Raw genomic sequence first — 21,288 nt, forward strand, 5'->3', positions numbered from 1 at the left:
GGGGGAGATCCAGCCAGTTAAGAAACATCTTACTGTGAAAGTCCAAAGAATTAAGAATTTGCTGAAATGATCTAAATAATATCTAGATTTTTAAAAAATCAGCTGGAGAGGGGTGACTGTCTAGTTGGATTTATGCCAGAGCCGTGCATCCCTTCTTGCTTCAAGAAAATGCCCGAGGCGAGGTACCAAGCTTGGGCTCGAAGTGGCAACCCCAGAGTTAATCCCAGAGAGCGCAGAGCTGGTCCGTCCCCTGAGCAAGTGTCGCTGCGGGTTCACCTATCCGCCTCTTCCTCTCTCAGGTGGCAAGCAGTTGGCGCTCGCCACCCGCCCGCGAAGAAACTGCAATGCAAACTTCCCAGCCTCGGAACCCCGCTGCTTGGAGAGCAGCTCCGCTGTGCCAGCCGCAGCCAGGAGACTGGTATTCAACCTCCCCGCCCCCCGCCACGGTTAAAGTTTGCTCCACATTCGCAGCTCCCACCCCACCCCCATCTCCGCCCCGAGGCAGGAGGACCACATAGGAGTTCCTGGGTCCACGGTGCGCAAACACACCCACCAACAAAAGAAAGCCCATTAAATCTTCCCTCCTGTGAACTCGCGCCCCAGCGGATACCTCTTTGAACTGACCCCCGCCCCCGCAGCCCCCGCGCTGTCTGGGGCGCGCCTGGCCCTCCCGGGCATGCTCCCTCCCCCCGGCTGCGCACTTTTGCAGCGCGCTCGGTCTTTGATGTCTCTTTACATTATGGCAGAGCAGCCACACGCTCTTCCCGGGCGCAGGGCTTTGTGTAATGGAACTGACATTTGGCCTTGATACCTGTATCTCTTGGTGATTGCAACAAATTTCTAAAATAAATATTGTACTTTGATCTCCCAGCATTGCATTTTTAATGGACGCTCTCAACATTACTTCATTAAGAACTTTTTTCAGGAGCTCCGAGGGCCAAGGGGGTTGGGGGAGACTAAACAGCTATTCCGCAAAGTCTCTCTCCAAACTTCAGCTGGGGCCTGGGAGGACCGGACTCTGGGCGGGTTTTCACAAATGGAGATGAGGCCGAGAGCAGCCGACTGCGACCACTCAAGAGAGGGCCTTCTGTACGCTCAGCACAGTCCTAAAGACCTTGCATATATTAACTCTTAAACCTACAGCCACTCTACAAGGGGTGCACTATTGTAACTCCCATTTTACAAACCGCAAAACTGAGGTACACAGAGGCTGAGTACCTTGCTTGCCAAGGTCACCAACTAGAAAGTGTCAAGGCGGGAAAAATGTCTTCAGAGAGCTCGGACTCCGAGCTCTTAACCACCAAGCCACTAACTTTCACCCTGTTGCCCACTGATGGTGGTTTAACTGACTAGTGGGGGCATCTTGGAGAAAAAGCTAACTCCTATAACTATGGAGATGTGAAACGGCTCTTCTGGCCTTTTTGGGAAAGTAGCTATCAGATTCAACAAAAAGGGCTGCCTTCCATCCTGCTTAGCCAGGCCCTGCCAGCCTTCCTGGGAAAGGAGACTTCGAAGAGCTCAAGGGAGCTAGAAAGGAAACAAGCGCTAAGGCACCAGATCGCTTCGACGGTGCGGGCATGTGCAGGCGCGAGTGCGTGCCAAGGGACTCTCTGGCCTCTGACTTGCATCCGGGAAAGGGCTCCCTCGGGTCCCACGCTTCTCCAAGACTCAAACCCTGGACCGGACCGTGGTAAGGAGCAGGTCGGCCACGCCTCCGATGAAACCACTAAGGTCTCTCCCCTTCTCCGCTCCCAGAGCAGCTGATCTCATCTTCAGAAGCCAGATCGGGTTGGCCAAGCTCTGTGGTCGCCGCTTGCGTTCTAGAGGGGGACAGCTCGTTGCGGGAGAAGGGCGCGGTGCGAGTGCAGGATGTGCGAGGGACCCATTGTTTTTGGGTCGCAAGCAGCCCACCCGTCTTCAGTACGATATTCTCTCCCGCAGTCTCGCCCGTGGGAGAAGGTGGGCCCGGAGGCATCGCGTCCCCGACCCCTGATGGAAGTGCGGAGGGCATCCTTATACGGCCCAGACTCCGAGTCAGCTGTAGTTAGGCTAACCTCTGACGCTGCACTGGGAGATAGGTCATCCCGTCCGTCGTCTCCTGTCCGTCCCCGGTCGCGGTGCGGTTCCGTGAGGAAGACGGGCAGAGAGGCCGGGCGCGAGCTGATTAGGGGCTCCCCCACGGTCGGCGGCCTGGAGAGTGGAGACGGTGTCCGCCAGGAGGTGGGTGGGGGAAAGGAGTAGGCCGAGCTCTGCAGTGCGGTCTCGCGAGCCGGGGCCGCTAGGCCTCCAACACGGTTCCGCGCCCCTAATGCCCCAGGGCGGTGAGGACCCCTCGGCGCCCCGCCCATCTCTTCCTCCTTCCCGGCCCGCGCGCCCTGGGGAAGCGATCCCGGGGGAAGTGATCCCGGGGTCTGCAGTACTGGGGCAGGACGCGCCTTGCGCCCTGGGCCTGGAGGAGGCAGACGGCCCTCCTCGGCAGGAAGTGAGCGGCCAGGGAGGGATGGGGATCACCCAAGCCCCGGAAAGCGCGACCCTGCCCATGGCAAAGCACGCCCCGCGCCTGGTGAGGAACTTTTTGTTTCCAAAGGTGACAGGAACAAATTTGTACTGACTTTTCTCCCCCCTTCGGGGTTCTCTCTGATATGATTTGTGGTTTGTGGAACCACAACAACCAGGCTTCCTAGACCGCGCCTCACTTTTTTCGAGTAGTTCTTGGTCTGTCAGGCTTGCGAGAGCGCGCGCTGCCTTGGCGGGGCTCCGAGCGAGAAATCACCAGCGGTACTGGGGCTTTCGGCCCCCCACAGCCCGGCCCGGGCCTCCTGGGGGTCCAGGGTGGCCTAGGGAGAAGGGGGCGGAACAGCACAGCTTCTCCCCCTCAGATGGGCATGACGGGTCGCCTTGGGTGTCCTGCCAAGCTCAGCTTTGAGGGTATGCGCGGCGCGGGTGTTTTTCCCAGGTCCACACTTTGCAAAAGTTGTGGCCTGAGGAAAACTTCCAGGTCGCCAGCAGGAACGTCACAGGAGAGCCCCGGTAGCTCGTCAGGCGGGTGGCCCTGGAGCGTGCGCGCCACCCAACGCCGCGCTGGGCGGCCGCCCGGCCCCGCCCCAGGCCGGGCGCGGTCGGTCCCACGCCCCACCGGGGGCCTCGCTTGGGTCCGCTGTGTGCGCGGGCGGGTGAGTGTGCGGCGAGGGTGCAGGGTGTGCAAATAAATACAGGGGAGAGTTACTCTCCTTCCTGTCTCAAAGTCCGGCGCCTGGAAGCCGAAGGCAGATTTTTCTAGAGATAACAAAGACACTTTGTCACTTTGGGCGCTGCCTCGGTGCAAATCTTTAATTGCAAGTGTGTGTGGGGGGGGGGTTGGGAGAGCGGGAAGAGTGTCTCGAGCAACCCAAGCGCGGGTCTCCAGGCGGCAAGGCCCCCTTTGATCAGGAAAATCCAATTATTTGTGTATATACATTTCCCACATAGTGATTACTTCATTAATTGTCCCGCCTTTATCTCCTCCCTTCCCATCCCCCCTAATAATCAGTTCTTTTATCCAGACCAACAAACACACCATAGGAGCTTTGTGGATTCAAAGGATTTGCTTTCGCTTCTGAAAGAGCCTCTATTCTTTGATGATTGGGTAGCGGCAAACTTCAAAGCCATAAATCTTCCCTCTGACTGGCTGGCGGCCCAGCAAAGTCCTTATCAAATTCTTGGAGGTGATCCTGAAGCGCTCAGACCGCGCGCGGGGCTAGCGAGCGGGGCGCGGCGAGGGGCGAGGGCGGGGAGGGCCCCGGCGCGCAGAGCAGGCGCCGGGGAGGCAGGCTGGGCGGTCGTTCGTCCTCGCCTTCGGATGTCCATGCCTCGGTGGCGGCGCCCCGCTCCGCAGCCAGCGGCCTGCAAGCCGTAACCATGGCCGCGGTGGCCGTCCTCCGGAACGACTCGCTGCAGGCCTTTCTCCAGGTTAGGGCCGAGCCCGGAGGGGGCGGGAGAAAGGTGGAAAAGGCCACGTCCGGATCTCTCCTGGTACTCCGTGCACCTTGAACCTCAAAGGGAACCCAACCGATGGGTGCAGCTGGAGCCTGGCCTAGGGGTACCCACGCCAACTTCACACCTAATCCGGTGTGGCCTTTGCGGGAGGGACGCGTGGATCCGGGATTGTTCGGAGGTGCCCGGCTGGCCGAGAACAGGACGGGAGCTCACCCTGCTGGGCCCTCCTGCTGACTTCAGCCTGGGGCGGGCCGGGGAGGAGCGCGAGGGCAGTGAGGACAAGAGAGCTTAAAAGATGGGAGGGAGGGTGGCCGGGCGGCGGGGTTGTGGGTGTTTCCCGACTCTTAATGACCACCGAGCCGGGAGCGGCCAGTCGGACGCCTCCCCCTCCCACTTTGCGCCTGCTTCCTCTAAGGCTGGACGGCGTCTCAGTGCACCAAGTAGTTTAGCAAGAAGCGCTCGCGTGCCCCGCGTTCAGGTAGTGCAAGCACCAAAAGTTTCCCGCGGCCGGTGGGTGCGTGCGTGGAGTGCGGTGGCGGGGGACGGATGGCCGGGACGGAAGAGTGGCGGCAGTATAATAGTGGGCGTGGGGTCGGCGGGCTGGCCCGGAGTCCGCGCTTGGAGCTAACCTTTTGTCTCTTCTCCTCCCTCCCTCGCCGCCTATGCAGGACCGCACCCCCAGCGCCTCCCCGGACCTGGGCAAGCACTCGCCCCTGGCACTGCTGGCCGCCACCTGTAGCCGCATCGGCCAGCCTGGCGCGACGGCGCCCCCGGACTTCCTGCAGGTGCCCTACGACCCCGCGCTGGGCTCACCCTCCAGGCTCTTCCACCCGTGGACCGCCGACATGCCGGCGCACTCGCCAGGCGCACTGCCGCCCCCGCACCCCAGCCTGGGGCTGACGCCGCAGAAGACGCACCTGCAGCCGTCCTTCGGGGCTGCGCACGAGCTTCCCCTCACACCCCCCGCCGACCCCTCGTACCCCTACGAGTTCTCGCCGGTCAAGATGCTGCCCTCGAGCATGGCGGCTCTGCCCGCCAGCTGCGCGCCCGCCTACGTGCCCTACGCGGCGCAGGCCGCGCTGCCGCCCGGCTACTCCAACCTGCTGCCCCCGCCGCCGCCGCCGCCCCCGCCGCCCACCTGCCGCCAGTTGTCACCCAACCCGGCCCCCGACGACCTCCCGTGGTGGAGCATCCCGCAGGCGGGGGCCGGACCGGGGGCCTCCGGGGTTCCGGGAAGCAGCCTCTCCGGAGCCTGTGCCGGGGCTCCCCACGCGCCCCGCTTCCCCGCCTCTGCGGCCGCTGCTGCTGCGGCCGCCGCCGCCCTGCAAAGAGGCTTGGTGTTGGGCCCGTCGGACTTTGCGCAGTACCAGAGCCAGATCGCCGCGCTGCTGCAGACCAAGGCCCCCCTGGCGGCCACGGCCAGGAGGTGCCGCCGCTGCCGCTGCCCCAACTGCCAGGCGGCGGGCGGCGCCCCCGAGGCGGAGCCGGGCAAGAAGAAGCAGCACGTGTGCCACGTGCCGGGCTGCGGCAAGGTGTACGGGAAGACGTCGCACCTGAAGGCGCACCTGCGCTGGCACACGGGCGAGCGGCCCTTCGTGTGCAACTGGCTCTTCTGCGGGAAGAGCTTCACGCGCTCGGACGAGCTGCAGCGGCACCTGCGGACTCACACGGGCGAGAAGCGCTTCGCCTGTCCCGAGTGCGGCAAGCGCTTCATGCGCAGCGACCACCTCGCCAAGCACGTGAAGACGCACCAGAATAAGAAGCTCAAAGTCGCTGAGGCCGGGGTTAAGCGGGAGGACCCGCGGGACCTGTGAGCCCTCCCGGAAGTGGACCCCCTTCCCAGCACCTCTGCGGGAGATCCGGGGACCTGTGGGCAGCTGGCGGAGGGGAGACTCAGCAGACGGACCCTCCCTGTTGCCTGCCTCCCAAAATGGAGCCAGGCTCCCAGCTTCCCCTACCCTCGGACACAGGGACCTAGTTCCCAGGAGCGGGGAGGTAGGGTTGGTGCTGGGGCATTTGGGTTATAATTGGGAGCTCTGCCTTACCCCAGGGCGGTTCCAAACTCTAAACCGTTCCCGCCGCCTGGGAGACCTACAGTTTTGGGGGACCACCCTGGGCTGGCCTTGTATATAGGAAATGCTGCTGAAATGAAGCGAAAGGAACTTGGGAGATTTGAAATAGTGCTCGGGTTTTCGCTAGGACCGGTTTGGGCTTTGTACAGGTTATTTAATAGCTTTGTTAAAAATAATTATAATAATTATAACATTAATAAAAATGTTGCTTTTGTCTTCAGCTCCATGCAGAGCTACAGCATGATATGTCTCTGTAAAGTGATCAGCAGTTGCACCGTGAAAATAAATACGTTAACTCAGGGGTCACTACAGGAAGACCCCGCTGAGCCGGTCTCATTTGATCTTTTCTTCTTCTGGGAGGCTGTACTAAGGGGTAGGGTTTCACCGGGAATTTGATGGTTCCTATAGTCTGCCTATGTCGGAGGTTTCTTTGGTTTGGAAGAATCTGGGCAAATGTGTTGGGTTCAGGAATGGAAAAAGGCAGGCAATTCCGTTTTGTGGTAAAGAGGTAGGGCAAGATTTTTCAATCACAACTTGAGTTTCTCTTGCGGCCTTAGGACTTCACCCGAGACTGTTTCTCTTTCAAGTTTGCTTTTACCTCACGAATTCCTTGTGGCTTTCCATTTGTTGGTACTCTCGGGACAGGTTACAACTATGCTGGTGTTAAGAGAGGTATTAGAGGCGCGAGGGTCTGTTCACAGGTGAGACTTTGGGGAGAGGTACAGAGAAAAGGGACCCTTGTTCACCTGGGAAAAAACCAAGAAGATAGTTTGCCAGACGTTACTCCTGTATTTCAGTCCCGTCACGATACCCAGCGTTGTCTTGCTTGTTTTCTTCTTAATCTTGCTGTGGAAATCTTAACAAGTCTTATTTCACAGTAACAACCCAGGGATTTCTGGTTAGGCCAGGACGTTTAGTTCCATTTTGTATCTAAATTTTATTATGTTTTAAATCATTGAAGTAGTCTAAGATTTTCTCAGGGAAGAACCAGGAATACTCACAGTTTGGAAATGTGGAAATAGGGTATTTTTTTGTGTAGGTGCCTCGCCTTTCTCTAAAAGTTGAAGTTTTGAAGTTTACAAATGTTTTATCAAGTGTCTAACTCCTTGATATTTTCTAATATTTGAGTTTTTAAACCTGTAACTGCACGTTTAATCAGCAGTTAAATCTTCTGATTTAAGATTAGCAAAGAATAGAAAATGTTCTAAATTTTATTAACATGTTAAGCTAGCATCATTAATGCCGAATTTTAATAGAGCCGAATAATCTTTTCATGATAGTAGAAGTGTCTACAAATTGATAGGATTTCACAGTTTACAAACTGCTTTTACCTTGCCTTTTGTTTGAAGTCAAACTGAAGGATCAGTTCTTAAAAGCTTTGAGGATTGTTCTTGAATTCTTATATGAAGTAAAACACAAACATCAACATAATTCGGGTGAAAATTACTTTTATACTCCTAAGAAATAGCATTTTTTTATTCTGTAACTTGGGACAAGGTAGTAAATGAGTATTAGATTCATAGTGGCAATATGCCATAGAATAACGGATACTGGAACTATTTAATGACTAATTAGAATGTGAGTCTTCATGGTTCTTCACCTGGTAAGAGGAGTTTGGGTTAAATTTTCAAGCGTGTGGCAGTTTTGCAAGCAATAGTGATGAAGTTGCTAGGCAGTAACATTAATATACACCTAAATATGTAATCTTAATCAAAATCATTAGATCTAAGTCATTATATTAAGATTACACATTTTGATGTATAAATCAATGTGAAAAGTTACAGAAACTCTCACCTTTCCCTAAAAAGTTACAGAAACTCCCATCTGAACCATACCCCAGGATTAACTATAGATTCAGAAAAGGATTTTTGAAAAGTTTTGGGAAAGAGGAATCCTTGTTAGGGAGTGAAAAGACCAAGGGCTTTGGTCTTTTTGAAATGATTTGAAATGATTCTTTCATCTAAAAGAATGACCTTGGTAGAGAAAGAAAAATAGCAATTTAAAAATGAGTCTACTAGCTATTATTGACAGAGCCAATCATTTATTTAGTATCCAAACAGAAGAAGTGTTGAAGATAAAGTTTTCTTATAATTTTTTTGGTTAAGCATATGGAATTTAATATCTAAAGAAATGAGATATTGGAGATAGATAACTCTGTGGTTATTAAGAGGAAAAACTAGATAAACTATATACAATTTTTTAAAGCAGAACAAAGTTATATGACAAAATAACTTTCTTATGGTTTTACTTAATTGCACCTGCAAATTGAAAAAGTATGGTCTTTAACTTGGTACAACTGAAAGGCTTGCTGATTGTACACTGCAAATCTGATAGAATTTGTAACATTTAAAAAGTAGGCAGCATTTAAAAAGTAAGTTTAATCCACCAACTTTATTCAAGGTTTCACTTAAAGATCCCAGCACACAATTCAATTAAGTTTAAAAAACTAATTGAAGAAAATATGTTAATGATTGCCTCAAATGTCAGTAGACATTGTAGATTTTAAAGCAACTGTTTTGTTAGCATGCAAATATAATGTAGAGTGTTACATTCTTTAAAAATACTAAAATTCGTGTGATGTTACTTTAATTTTAACAGTTTTTGGACCATTTTGAGCAAGAGCATGGAAACATGGAGAAATTGAAATATCAGTAAATTAGAAATTAGTAAATTGAAATATCAGTTAATTTAGAATTGTACATTTCTGAATTTATTAACACTGTAGTTTTCTGCTTTTCTCAAGAAAAAATTGTGTAGTAATACCCTTAACTGATCACTAGTTTTAAATAGTTCTGATAATGAATGAAAGTAAATAATGTTAAAGAAAATACAACTGTAATCTCCATGTTATTTTCTAGTTTCAACTAGTGTTTAAATCTTGTGACTATATTATATTTTCTTTTTTTTTTGAAATGGAGTCTTGCTCTGTCGCCAGGCTACAGTGCAGTGGCACCATCTCAACTAACTGCAACCTCTGCCTCCCGGGTTCAAGCAGTTCTCCTGCCTCAGCCTCCTAAGTACCTGGGACTACAGGTGCGTGCCACCACACCTGGCTAATTTTTGTATGTTTAGTAGAGACGGGGTTTTACCATGTTGGCCAGGATGGTCTCGATCTCCTGACCTTATGATCTGCCCACCTTGGCCTCCCAAAGTGCTGGGATTACAGGCGTGAGCCACTGTGCCCTGCCTTATATTGTATATTCTTTTAAATTATTTTACCTTAATCAAACAAGACATGCCAATTAAAAAATGAATCTTGCCAAGAATGCCTCTTGCAGAAACCTATTTGAAACAATGACATTTGTAGAAAAGTCAGGTTTTTTTTACCCCAAGATGTACTATTTTCTATTCTAATATTGTGGTGTTTTAAGTATTAGTTTAAAGCAACATCGTCAGTGTTTTCTATTTATTTCATTTCTGCTATGACTGTTTCACAGAATGTTTTTATAGCTGTAGCTATGACTTCAAATTCATGTAAACATCTAGTAAGTTGTTTGGGACTCTAAAATTGCAAGCCACTTTACTTGCATTAGCTCATCACATTAAATAATGACAAGTCAAAGTAAGTTGACCATTCTCACTGGGAAATAGCCTGTGTTATAGAATCAGATTCAAACCTTAAGCTTTGTGTTACAGTAAGTGCAATTATAGTTTGCTAATGTCCCAAATTGAGGGCCACTCAAAACAAGTGATATTAATTTTCTGTTAAATATCATGACCTTCTTCTGGTTTGCATGATAGAGAGAACTTTAAAAGAGTAAGAGACCCAGGGCAGTTTTGAAATGTTATGCACCAACATAGTTCAATAGAGTAGGAAAAAATAAGGAAAATAGATAAGATGTATGTTGGTAATGAGATATATGTTTAGATTAATACAACAAAAGAACATGTTTCATTATTGGACCACTATAATGGTAACCTGATTAGTGTGGCATGTGATTTATTTAATATAGACAGTAAATTTTTCTCTGATGTTGTTCAGACTCAACACATTTTTATATAAAGATCTTGATGTCCGTTGCTCCTTCCTTGATTATTTTTAAAGAATCTGATATGTTGCCAGAGACAGCAGTGTTTCAGATTAATTTATGGACATTGTAGAATAATTTAATGTTCCTGACTATAATGAACAAGTGGTATTTGTTCAACAAAGATGTAATCAAACAGCTATGGACTGATAGTTTCTCAGTTGTTTTGCTATTACAACTTATTACCAATTGAAGATTTGTACATGAAGATTGATATAGTTTCATGCTGACATTTTGATGACTTCCCTTTCTAGACCTCATGCACTTTTCTTTCCGTGTCTTCAGCAATTATCTAAAGTATAATCCTCCACTGGATATTTGAGACTTAATTCATAAATCAACCCATGCATATGAACTATAGTAGTATCTGCACAACACATAATAACCCACATTAACTAATATATTTTGGTTGTCTACCTAATACCAAAATTTAATTCAGGGTAAATAAACCCAGCTCTCAGTTTGATACCACCGGGAAAATCTGCAGCTTTCCCTTTTTAAAAAGTTGTTTCGGCAGTATGAAGATTCATTATGCCTATTTTGAAATGGAAGTTTGTTTAACAGTAAAACTATTCATCTAATATTTTCATTACTTGTCAAAATTCTGACATCAAAATACACTAAAATTTTCTAAAGTCTAAGGCAGTGTCTTCATGTCATCTGATTTTTTCATATAGTTAAACCAGTCATATATGGGTGCTTTCTAATCATTTTATGTTTAGCATAATCTAAAACACAGATGGAAAACATCTGGCCCTCAGCTTAATTTTACCCAATTCATGAGGCAAATATCAAGGCTAACTCATTTATGCTTATGGTTGGGAAAATGTGTCCTAATTTTAAAAATATTTGGTGGCAACTTCCTAAAAGTCTACATCAGATACCATGAAAGCTCATTTCTCTTATCTCTATGTGAGTTTTATTCTTATAAATTCTATGTCTTGCTTTCTTTTCCATTCTGACTTGTGGATGTCACATGTCTTCTATATATTCATGTCCATCTCTAGCATGGAAACTTTCATTTTGTGTCGTGTCTCTCTTGCTTTTCTCAAAGTATTTATGTCCATGATTTTATTTTGCTCCCAATAATGCAGAACTCAACAGGATTCTAAACTGTAGTAGTTTAAATCTATTGTTTCGGTTTTTTATTGTTGTTGTTGTTTGAAACAGAGTCTCACCCTGTCACCCAGGCTGGAGTGCAGTGGCACGATCTTGGCTCACTGCAACTTCTGCCTCCTGGATTCAAGTGATTCTCCTGCCTCAGCTTCCCAAGTAGTGGGATTACAGGTGCCCGGCATCACACCCAGCTAATTTTTTTTTTTTTTTTTTTTTTTTTTTTTTTTTTTTTTTTTTTTTGAGACAGAGTCTCGCTCTGCCACCCAGGCTGAAGTGCAGTGGTGCTGTGTCCGCTCACCGCAAGCTCCACCTCCCGGGTTCACGCCATTCTCCTGCCTCAGCCTCCCGAGTAGCTGGGACTACAGGCGCCCGCCACCACACCGGACTAATTTTTTGTATTTTTAGTAGAGACAGGGTTTCACTGTCTTAGCCAGTATGGTCTCGATTTCCTGACCTTGTGATCTGCCCACCTCGGCCTCCCAAAGTGCTGGGATTACAGGTGTGAGCCACCACGCCCAGCCCTAATTTTTGTATTTTAGTAGAGATGGAGTTTCACCACATTGGCCAGGCTGGTCTCGAACTCCTGACCTCAGATGATTCACCCACCTCAGCCTCCCAAAGTGCCGGGATTACAGGTGTGAGCCACCATGCTTGACTGTATTTTTAATAGACATTTGTATTCTTTGGTGTAAATTTTACAAGTGCATGAATTAAATTTATAGTTCTATTTGTTGATTCAATTCATATTTTATTTAGTACATTGCTGATGTTTCCTGTGAATTTGTGAACATCAGTAGGAAAAATACATGGCAATTGAAAGTAAAATTATAAAATATAATGGTTTGAGGTAATACTTGTTTGATTTTAGTAAGTAAAAAATATACAAATGAAGTATATTTATATACCTAAGTCATTAAACATAGCCCTTTATTTCTTGAGCTATAATTTTAATAAGGGGGAATGTGAACTAAGACCTATAAGCACATAGCTATGTATATTTCTCATTGTGGTTATTACCTTTGATGGAGACTTGTTTTTCTTTTAAGCCTTTTTCTCCCCTTTTTGATCGTTGAAGTCCATGTTGTCTCTTGATAGTACTGCAGACAACTGCCAGGAAAGTCATCATGGTAAGAAATTCTGTAGTGAGCCTGGGTTTGAAGTAGAAAGTTGCCAAATTGTTTTCTAGAGAGAAAGCACTCCCTTCGTCAGTCATGATTCAGACTTGTCAATAGCAAGCCTGTGTGCCCTGAGCAGCCAGCAGCTAGAGGCTGTGGGGCTGTGGCTGCCCCCTTGCTTCTGGAGCAGGGAGATCTAGGAATAAGGACAGGGGAACCAAATGGGGAATAACAGACGTGGGGAATATCCTATCTAAACAGGATATCAAAAGGGGTTGAAGTAGGGTCATTGAGTAGAAGTAGAAAGGCAAGGTTCGAGCACCTTCTCAAATTTGGAATGGACCCCAGGAAGGAAGGTGCCTCCCTCACTCCAGGTTTTTGGAATTTTGTGTTTTGTGTTTTTCGTTTTTTTTTAACTAAAGGTGAGTATGAGTAGGCTGTAGAGGAGATGTGGTGGACTTTAAGGACCTTTGGACTTGAATTATCCTTATGGTCTGTTCCAAAGCTGAAATGCCTCAGATCTAACATCTGTAAGCCAAAAAGTCTGAATAAATCTTATTTTAGCTGGGCACAGTGGTACATGCCTATAATCCCAGCTACTTGGGAGGCTGAGGCAGGAGAATCGCTTGAACCCAGGAGGCGGAGGTTGCAGTGAGTGGAGACCACGCCACTGCACTCCAGCCTGGGTGGCAGAGTGAGATTCTGTCTCAAAAAAAAAAAAAAAAAAAAAAACCCGAATATATGAGCTGCATACTTAACTTGATGTTTGTTATTTATAATTATTACATGTAGGAAACTAGGCACAAAACATGTATACATAACTAAATTCAATTTGCCAAACAATGATTTGAAGTCTACAAGATGTAAGGTACAATGAGGATTTAAAGATGAACACAGTCCTTCAAAGAGCTCACAGTCACAAAGGAGATAAAACATAGGCACAAATGAATGTAATACAAGGCCTAATGCCTGATAAAAGCGACCAACAAAACTCCTCTAAAAACACAAAGGAAAGAGAAATTACTTCAGGTAATAACAATGATAAACTGTTTTATTCCACAAATGGATATTCTGCTTTGAAAAACAATCTCCAAACTGCATCTATGGCATTCAGAATCCAATCAGAATCCAATTCAGAGGTGTTAGTTCAAGACAGTGTGGTCCCCAGACCTGCAGCATCAGCATCACTTGGGATCACTGGTTAGAAATGCAGATTCTCGGGTCCAACCACCAGACTTACTAAATCAGAAACCCTGGGAATCTGTGTTTTAACCAGCCCTCCAGGTGATTCTAATGCATGCTGATGTTCGAGAACCACTGGTTTAGGAAACCGCACATTTTAACCATGTGCAAGATGGAAAATATGTAAGCAAATTCTAGCCTAAGACATTTCTCACAAGTTACTTTGGGAAAATAGAAAATGGATAGACTGGCTGGGCACAGTGGCTCACGCCTGTAATCCCAGCACTTTGGGAGGCCAAGGCAGGCAGATCACCTCAGGTCAGGAGTTCAACACCAGCCTAGCCAACATGGTGAAACCCCACCTCTACTAAAAATACAAAAATCAGTCGGGTATGGTGGCACGCGCCTGTAATTCCAGGTATTCCGGAGGCTGAGACAGGAGAATTGCTTGAACCCAGGAGGCGGAGGTTGCAGTGAGCCAAGATCGCACCATTGCACTCCAGCCTGGGTGACAAAGCAAGATCCGTCTCAAAAAGAAAAAAAAGAAAATGGATAGACCATTTGGCTGAAATTCTCACCCAATTGAGAATATTGGGCTCTAACTCTCAATGAGAATACAGTAATGGTCTTAATTAAATATTGATCCTTACATGCATGTTATGTAATTATGTAGACAATTGTCCTTTTTATAGTATGTAATACCAATAGAGGATTTACATTTTGAATTATAAATCATACATTTTATATGTTAGTGGAACTTTCCCCATTAAGTCGAACAGTGACTTTAGCAATATCTGGTTTCCTAAAGGGAATACTCAGCTAACTAAGCAGTATTTAGTGTCATTAGATGATTAATAACCAAACATCATGAGTCATATATAAACTCCACCACTAAGAGTAAAAATCACATATCTATTCTGTGCTGCAGAAATGCAATGATGGCTCTTCTAAAAGATAAGCATAGTCACCACCAGCCTCTGTTTTGCTACAATAGCTTTTTGAAACTACCCACAGGGAAGTGTAGAAGCCTGGAGCTTCTCTGTAGTACACATGAAAAACTTAGAACATTGTGGATATTTAAACCAAGAATGTTCACTTTCCTCTGGTTCTACCCATTCCTCATTGGTCCACCTTTTTTCTCCTCTACAAAGTCTTTCTTGCTCAAAGTGCATTTCAGGGCTGTATCCCAGACCAGAACATGATTTAGTAAAAATTTTTTGGCAGTTTATTTCTGACCTTTGGGATTATAGAAAGCTGCTGGGAATTACCAGTACCAGGGAAGCCTGTAACATAAATGAAAATACCTCTATGATTCTATGATTTTTTTTTTCAGAGAATGGGCTCCTCACTCTGCCCCCAAGTCTAAATTATCCAATCATCATTGTTTGGGGTCCTTTAGGAGGCCCCCAGTGAACAATAACAAGAAGCTAGGATGATGCTGACTGTAGCATATTCCCAAGGTGTCCCCACTCCCTGAGAGATCAAGGGAGCTCTCAACGATGAGATAAATCTTCCCAGCCACAACTTACAGAATTTAGCATGTTGGGTTGGAGACTTAAAAATCACTGACTCTGAGGCTGGGCACAGTGGCTCACACCTGTAATCCTAGCACTTTGGGAGGCTGAGGTGGGTAGATCACCTGAGGTCAGGAGTTCAAGACAAGCCTGGCCAACCATGGCCAACATGGTGAAACCCCATCTTTACTAAAAATACAAAAATTAGCTGGGCGTGGTGGCAGGCGCCTATAATCTCAGCTAATCGGGAGGCAGGAGAATCACTTGAACTGGGGAGGCAGAGGTTGCAGTGAGCCAAGATCAGGCCACTGCACCCCAGACTGGGTGACAGAGGGAGACTCTGTCTAAAAAAACAAAAATCAGCAACTCTGACCCTCTCATTTAACAGAGGAGAAAACAGACAGCATGCCAGATCCAATGAAACCATCATTATCCATGTGCATTAACAAGTAAGCACATTCGGCCAGGCGCGGTGGCTCAAGCCTGTAATCCCAGCACTTTGGGAGGCCAAGACGGGCGGATCATGAGGTCAGGAGATCGAGACCATCCTGGCTAACACGGTGAAACCCCGTCTCTACTAAAAAAAATACAAAAAACTAGCCGGGCGTGGTGGCGGGCGCCTGTAGTCCCAGCTACTCGGGAGGCTGAGCCAGGAGAATGGCGTAAACCCGGGAGGCAGAGCTTGCAGTGAGCTGAGATCCGGCCACTGCACTCCGGCCTGGGCAACAGAGCGAGACTCCGTCTCAAAAAAAAAAAAAAAAAGAAAAGAAAACAAGTAAGCACATTCAATAGGAATCCAGCAGCCTAGCAAAGGGAGAGACGGTTGAGGAGCATAGAGACTGAGAGAAGACTCAGAGAAGAAGTATGGAGAGAAGCTTTGGTCTGAAGTTGCCAAAGAAATAGGAATGGTGGCTTTCAGATTTTTACATGCATGAAAATTACTTTAGATGCTTATTTAAATGGAGGATCCTGAGCTACATCCCTAGAACTGCTAATTCGTTTGGTCTAGGGGTGAGGAAGCTGGTTTCATTATAACCATCACCCCAGTGACTCTAAGACAGGTGGGTGGAAGATCACCATTAGAGAAATGCTTCCTTACAAGAGAAAACTAGTGAATGGGGTAACATCTACACATTTTGACAATGGCAAATGCTCAGGTAATAAATCCATATCTAATTTTCCTTTTTAAAAAGTCCACAGCTGATTGTTGAGGTCTGACACAATATATTCCATGATTCGAAGAGGAGAAGTGACTTAGAAGCTTTATCTTATTTACCTGGGTCTGTGCCAAATGCTGTAGTAGATGTCATGATCCTTTCCCTGTCAAAATATAAGAATAAAGACACTAAATGATCGCTTGGGTTTGCTAAATTCCCAACTAAAATTAATTAAATTCTGAACCGAAGTCACAAAAATTGAGTTTATATGTTCTAGATATCTTATTCTAGGCTCATATCTTTCTGTGACAGTTCAGAATCAAAGAGTCATTGAGGTTTATAACCAAAATGATTTCAGAGTTCACCAAATCAAACCTCTTTATTGTACAGATGAAGCAACCAATACTTATCAAAGTCCAGCCCTCGTAGAGTTTGCATTCTAGTAAAGTCACCGTGTTGTAAAATCGTACTCCCTCACCTGATGTCTTACCTCTTTATCATTCCACTCACTTTTGGATTCGTGTATTCCACAAGTATTTGTTAAATATTTACAGCTGGCACAGATGAACATCCATCATGAAAAAGTCATACAAAGTTCTTGTCCTCATGGAGCCAGCAGTCTAGTAAGAAATACAGAAAGTTGGCAGGGAATATTTAGGAACACCAGGAGAGCAGAGGCTATTCACTACCACATACCAGAGCCTAATATAGTGCCTGGTACATACTATATACTCAATAAGTATTTTGTTGTGAATATAAGGTACTACAAGTATGGTCAGTATAGTAAACAAGGCATAGTTTTAACTGGTAGTGTCTCTTCCCATTGGCATCTATAAGAGGTGGGTTCAGATTAAAGACCAGAATGCCTTTCTTCCTTGAGCTGTTTGAGTGGGGATATGGTGGTGGTTCTAGGAAGCTGCTAACTGTCTCTCTCTATCTCTCCCAGAATCCTGGGTCTGATGGCTTCTCTGAGGCAATCTCAACTTCCCAATGCCTAACAGTCATTCCTTTGCATTCCCCAAGTCTCATTTCTCCAGGTTTTAAAGACATTCCCCTACCACTACCTTCCTGGCTATTATCATAATCTAAACTAACTTAGAAGAGTATGTTGAGTGACCATTCAAAGGCCAAAAAAAAAAAAAAAAAAGCAAAAACCACAAGGCAGGAGGTGGAAGAAGCCACAGCTGAAGAGAGAAGGAGAGTGGCTCAGATGGAGAAGAGGTGGTAGTGGTGTGGGTGTATGTTGTGTGGAAGACTGATGGATCTGGAGATGTGGAAGGGCCATGCCTCAGAAGGAACAGGTATGGTGCTCCTAAGACAGTTAGACCCAGAGCAGCAGTCTTAATAAAGACCCCTATGTATTAGTTATTTTTTGTTGCAACAAATTACCACCAACTTAGAGGCTTCAAACAACATACATTTATTATCTCGCAAGTTCTGTGCATCAGAAGTCCAGGCACAGTTTAGTTGCTTTATCTGCTTCAGGGTCTTTCATAAGGCTACACTGAAGGTGTCAACCAAGGCTGGGGTCTAATTTGAAGCCTCAATTGGTAAGGGATCCATTTCCAAACTCAAGTGGTTATTGGTAGGATTCAGTTCTTTGTAGGTTATTGGACTGAGGACTTCAGTTCTTTTCTGGCTATTATCTGGAGACTGACTTTGGTTTCTTGCCATATGGGCCTCCCCAACATGGCTGCTTCATCAAAGCTTGCAAGCTGCAAAGGCAATAAAGTCTGCTAGGAAAATGGAGGTACATCTTTAATAATCTAATCGTAGAAGTGGCAGCCTATCAACATTCTATTAACTTGAAGGAAGTCATTCAAGAAAAAGGGATTACACCAGGGCTCGAGTACCAGGAGACAGGAATCATTTGGGGCCATTTTAGAAGCCACCTACCACACCCTGTGATGCACATTGTCAGTAATATGGAGTTACATATATAGGCCATAAAGACTTGGGCAAAGAGTTTCTCAGCATCAGTCATGATGCTTTCCTACTGATGAGAGACTGTCAATCCCCACCCATTCATATTTTCTTTCTTCCTTTTGGTAATAGTAACCCCCAAGTTTTTGGGAGGTACATGACTGTCCATCTAGAGATGACATATCCCAGCCTCACTTGCAACTAGCAGTGGCCATATGACTAAGTTCCCACCAGTGGCACATGTGAGCCTAAGTGATGTATATCACTTCTAGGTCACATCCTTAAAAGAAAGTTGCATGCTTTCCCTTTCTTCTTTTCTCTTTCTTGAGGCTGCAATGCAGACATGATGGTGGGCATTCAACTCAATCATGTGGATAGGACAACACCCCGGAGGATGGCAAAGCAACAAAACAGAAGGCATAAGGGTCCTCAGACCATCACATGAAGCAGAGCAGCCCACCTTTCCTGGGCTGCCTACCAGCTGGACTTTTATTTGAAAGACAGACCATCTTGTTTAACCCATTGTTACTTGGTGCCTGTTAGAGCAACTAAACAAATATCCTAAATGATAGATCACAAAATGCTTCTAAGGCAGTTATTAACAGTGTTCCTGGTGAGTCTTCCTGGGACAGCTATGAATTACATCCTTTTAAAAGAGTACCTGAGAAAGCAAGCCCAGGTGATATCACCTTTTAAACTCCTCTTAAGCTGTGTTTGCTGATGTCCTCAAAATGAGTTCTCACCCACTCAAGGGTGTCTTCTTAGGATGCTGCTATGGAAAACTCCATCACTGTTTTCCAGTTTCGCCCATACTCAGGTACCCAGAGGACTTCACTCATGTGATTCTTCATTTATTTCACTTTTTTTTTTTTTTTTTTTTTTTTTTTTTTGAGACGGAGTCTCGCTCTGTCGCCCAGGCTGGAGTGCAGTGGCGGGATCTCGGCTCACTGCAAGCTCCGCCTCCCGGGTTCACGCCATTCTTCTGCCTCAGCCTCCTGAGTAGCTGGGACTATAGGCGCCACCACCACGCCCGGCTCATTTTTTTTGTATTTTTTAGTAGAGACGGGGTTTCACTGTGTTAGCCAGGATGGTCTCGATCTCCTGACCTCGTGATCCGCCCGTCTCTTGTCTCTTAACTGCCTCCGACTGAAGGAGACGCATTATTTCCACAAACATTCCATTGGTGAGAATTAGTCCCATGAACACACCTAGAAGCATAGAGGATGGGAAACATAGAGAAGCACATGGATATTTGTTGAACACTAACTGTGATCTGCCAACATGCTCATCATAAAAACTCAAGTAGGTCCGGGCACGGTGGGGCATGCCTGTAATCCCAGCACTTCGGGAGGCTGAGGCAGGGGGATCACCTGAGGTCTGGAGTTCAAGACCAGCCTGGTCAATGTGGTGAAACCCCATCTCTACTAAAATTACAAAAATCAGCCAGGCATGGTGGTGGGCACCTGTAATCCCACCTACTTGGGAGGCTGAGGCAGGAGAGCCAAGATCATGCCATTGCACTTGCAGTGAGCCAAGATCATGCCATTGCATTCCAGGCTGGGCAAAAGGAGCAAAACTCGTCTCAAAAAAAAAAAAAAAATTCAAGAGGCTGGGCACAGGGGCTCACACCTGTAATCCCAGCACTTTGGGAGGCTGAGGAGAGTGGATCACTTGAGATTAGGAGTTTGAGACCAACCTGGCCATCATGGCGAAACCCTGTCTCTACTAAAATTACAAAAATTAGCCAGGCATGGTGGTGTGCACCTGTAGTCCCAGCTACTTGGGAGGCTGACACAGGAGAATCGCTTGAACCCAGGAGATGGAGGTCACAGTGAGCTGAGATGGTGCCACCGCACTCCAGCCTGGGCGACAGAGTGCAACTCCATCTAAAAAAAAACAAAAAAAATTAAGTAGAAAACGCAAGTAGACAATAAAAGGGTTGCCTTATCCTCTACCTCTCATTGAAAAAAAAAAAAACTACTGTTAACATTTGGCTCATTCATTAAATCAACACATCTTTATGTATCACCTTCAGAGTCTCCCTTGCCCTGTCCCAGATGCTGGATATGATTCCTAACCTCGTGGCTTCCAGTTTGAGTGTGTGTGTGTGTGTGTGTTTGTGTGTGTGTGTGTCATTTCCTCATTTGCAAACTGGTTATAATAATAGTGTCTAACTTATAGGGTTGTTGTGGGGATTAAGTTATACAGATTAATGTGGAATACTACTCAGCCACAAAAGGGAATGAAATAATGGCATTTGCAGCAACCTGTATAGAGTTGAAGACTATTTTTCTAAGTGAATAGAATAACTAAGTGAATTGAATAACTCAAGAATGGAAAACCAAACATTGTATATTCTCCTTTATAAGTAGGAGCTAAGCTATGGGGACACAAAGGCATAAGAATGATATAATGGACTCTGGGGACTCAGGGGTAAGGGTAGGAGGGGAGTGAGTGATAAAAGACTACACAGTGGGTACAGTGTACGCTGCTCAGGAGATGGGTACACCAAAATCTCAGAAATCACCGCTAAAGAACATTTCCGTGCAACCAAACACCACCTGTTCCCCCCAAATTATTGAAATTTAAAAAAGAAAAAAATTCATTCATTAAAAAATACAATATATAGATTAAATAACTTAGAAAAATGGTACCTAACAGTACTCAATAAAATTTTCTTTGCTATATATGCACAATATAAATATTTACTTTAATAAAAATAGTATTATACTACTTATATGTTCCTACTCTATGGTCTACTCCTTAAACCCTTTCAGTAATGGGGCTGAATTTCTACTTCAAAACATAGAAGATGGAGTTCATCATTTTAACCACTTTATCCATTGTCTAGATTTATCCTATATTTAGCCCAGAGGTTCACAGATGTGGGATTCATGAATGGGCATTCTATGCTGTTATAGATGGAATGTTTCTGTCCCCTCAAAATTCATATGTTGAAATCCTAACCCCCCATGTGATGGTACTAGGAGGTGGAGCCTTTGGAAGGTCATTAGGTCATGAGGGTGAGCCCTCATAAATGGGATTACTGCCCTTATAAAAGAGACCCCAAGGAACTCCCTAGTCCTCTTTCTGCCATGTGAGGATGCAATGAGAAGTTGGCTGTCTGAAACCTGAAGAGGGCCCTCACCAGAACCCAACCATGCTGTTACTCTTATCTTGGGCTCCCAGCCTCCAGAACTATGAGA

General features: G+C 46.2%; 1 protein-coding gene and 1 pseudogene across 1 annotated transcript; one reads left to right on the forward strand and one right to left on the reverse strand.

The window, feature by feature from the left end:
- Positions 1 to 1,345: 1,345 nt before the first annotated feature.
- On the reverse strand, positions 1,346 to 3,418 carry LOC105483260 (uncharacterized; annotated as a pseudogene).
- Positions 3,419 to 3,721: 303 nt separating this feature from the next.
- LOC105483257 (Sp5 transcription factor) lies at positions 3,722 to 6,945 on the forward strand. The gene is made up of 2 exons (XM_011744030.3): positions 3,722 to 3,948; positions 4,644 to 6,945. Exons 1-2 carry the CDS (start codon positions 3,898 to 3,900, stop codon positions 5,787 to 5,789), a joined length of 1,197 nt encoding a protein of 398 aa, XP_011742332.1. The 5' UTR covers positions 3,722 to 3,897; the 3' UTR covers positions 5,790 to 6,945.
- The last annotated feature ends 14,343 nt before the right edge of the window (positions 6,946 to 21,288 follow it).

This window comes from Macaca nemestrina, chromosome 11 (genome assembly GCF_043159975.1).
Source record: "Macaca nemestrina isolate mMacNem1 chromosome 11, mMacNem.hap1, whole genome shotgun sequence".
Taxonomy (NCBI): domain Eukaryota; kingdom Metazoa; phylum Chordata; class Mammalia; order Primates; family Cercopithecidae; genus Macaca; species Macaca nemestrina.

Coding starts and splice junctions, on each gene's coding strand:
- LOC105483257 (XM_011744030.3), top strand. CDS start 3,898: ATGGCCGCGGTGGCCGTCCTCCGGAACGACTCGCTGCAGGCCTTTCTC. Junction 3,949..4,643: donor CGCTGCAGGCCTTTCTCCAG/GTTAGGGCCGAG, acceptor CCGCCTATGCAG/GACCGCACCCCCAGCGCCTC.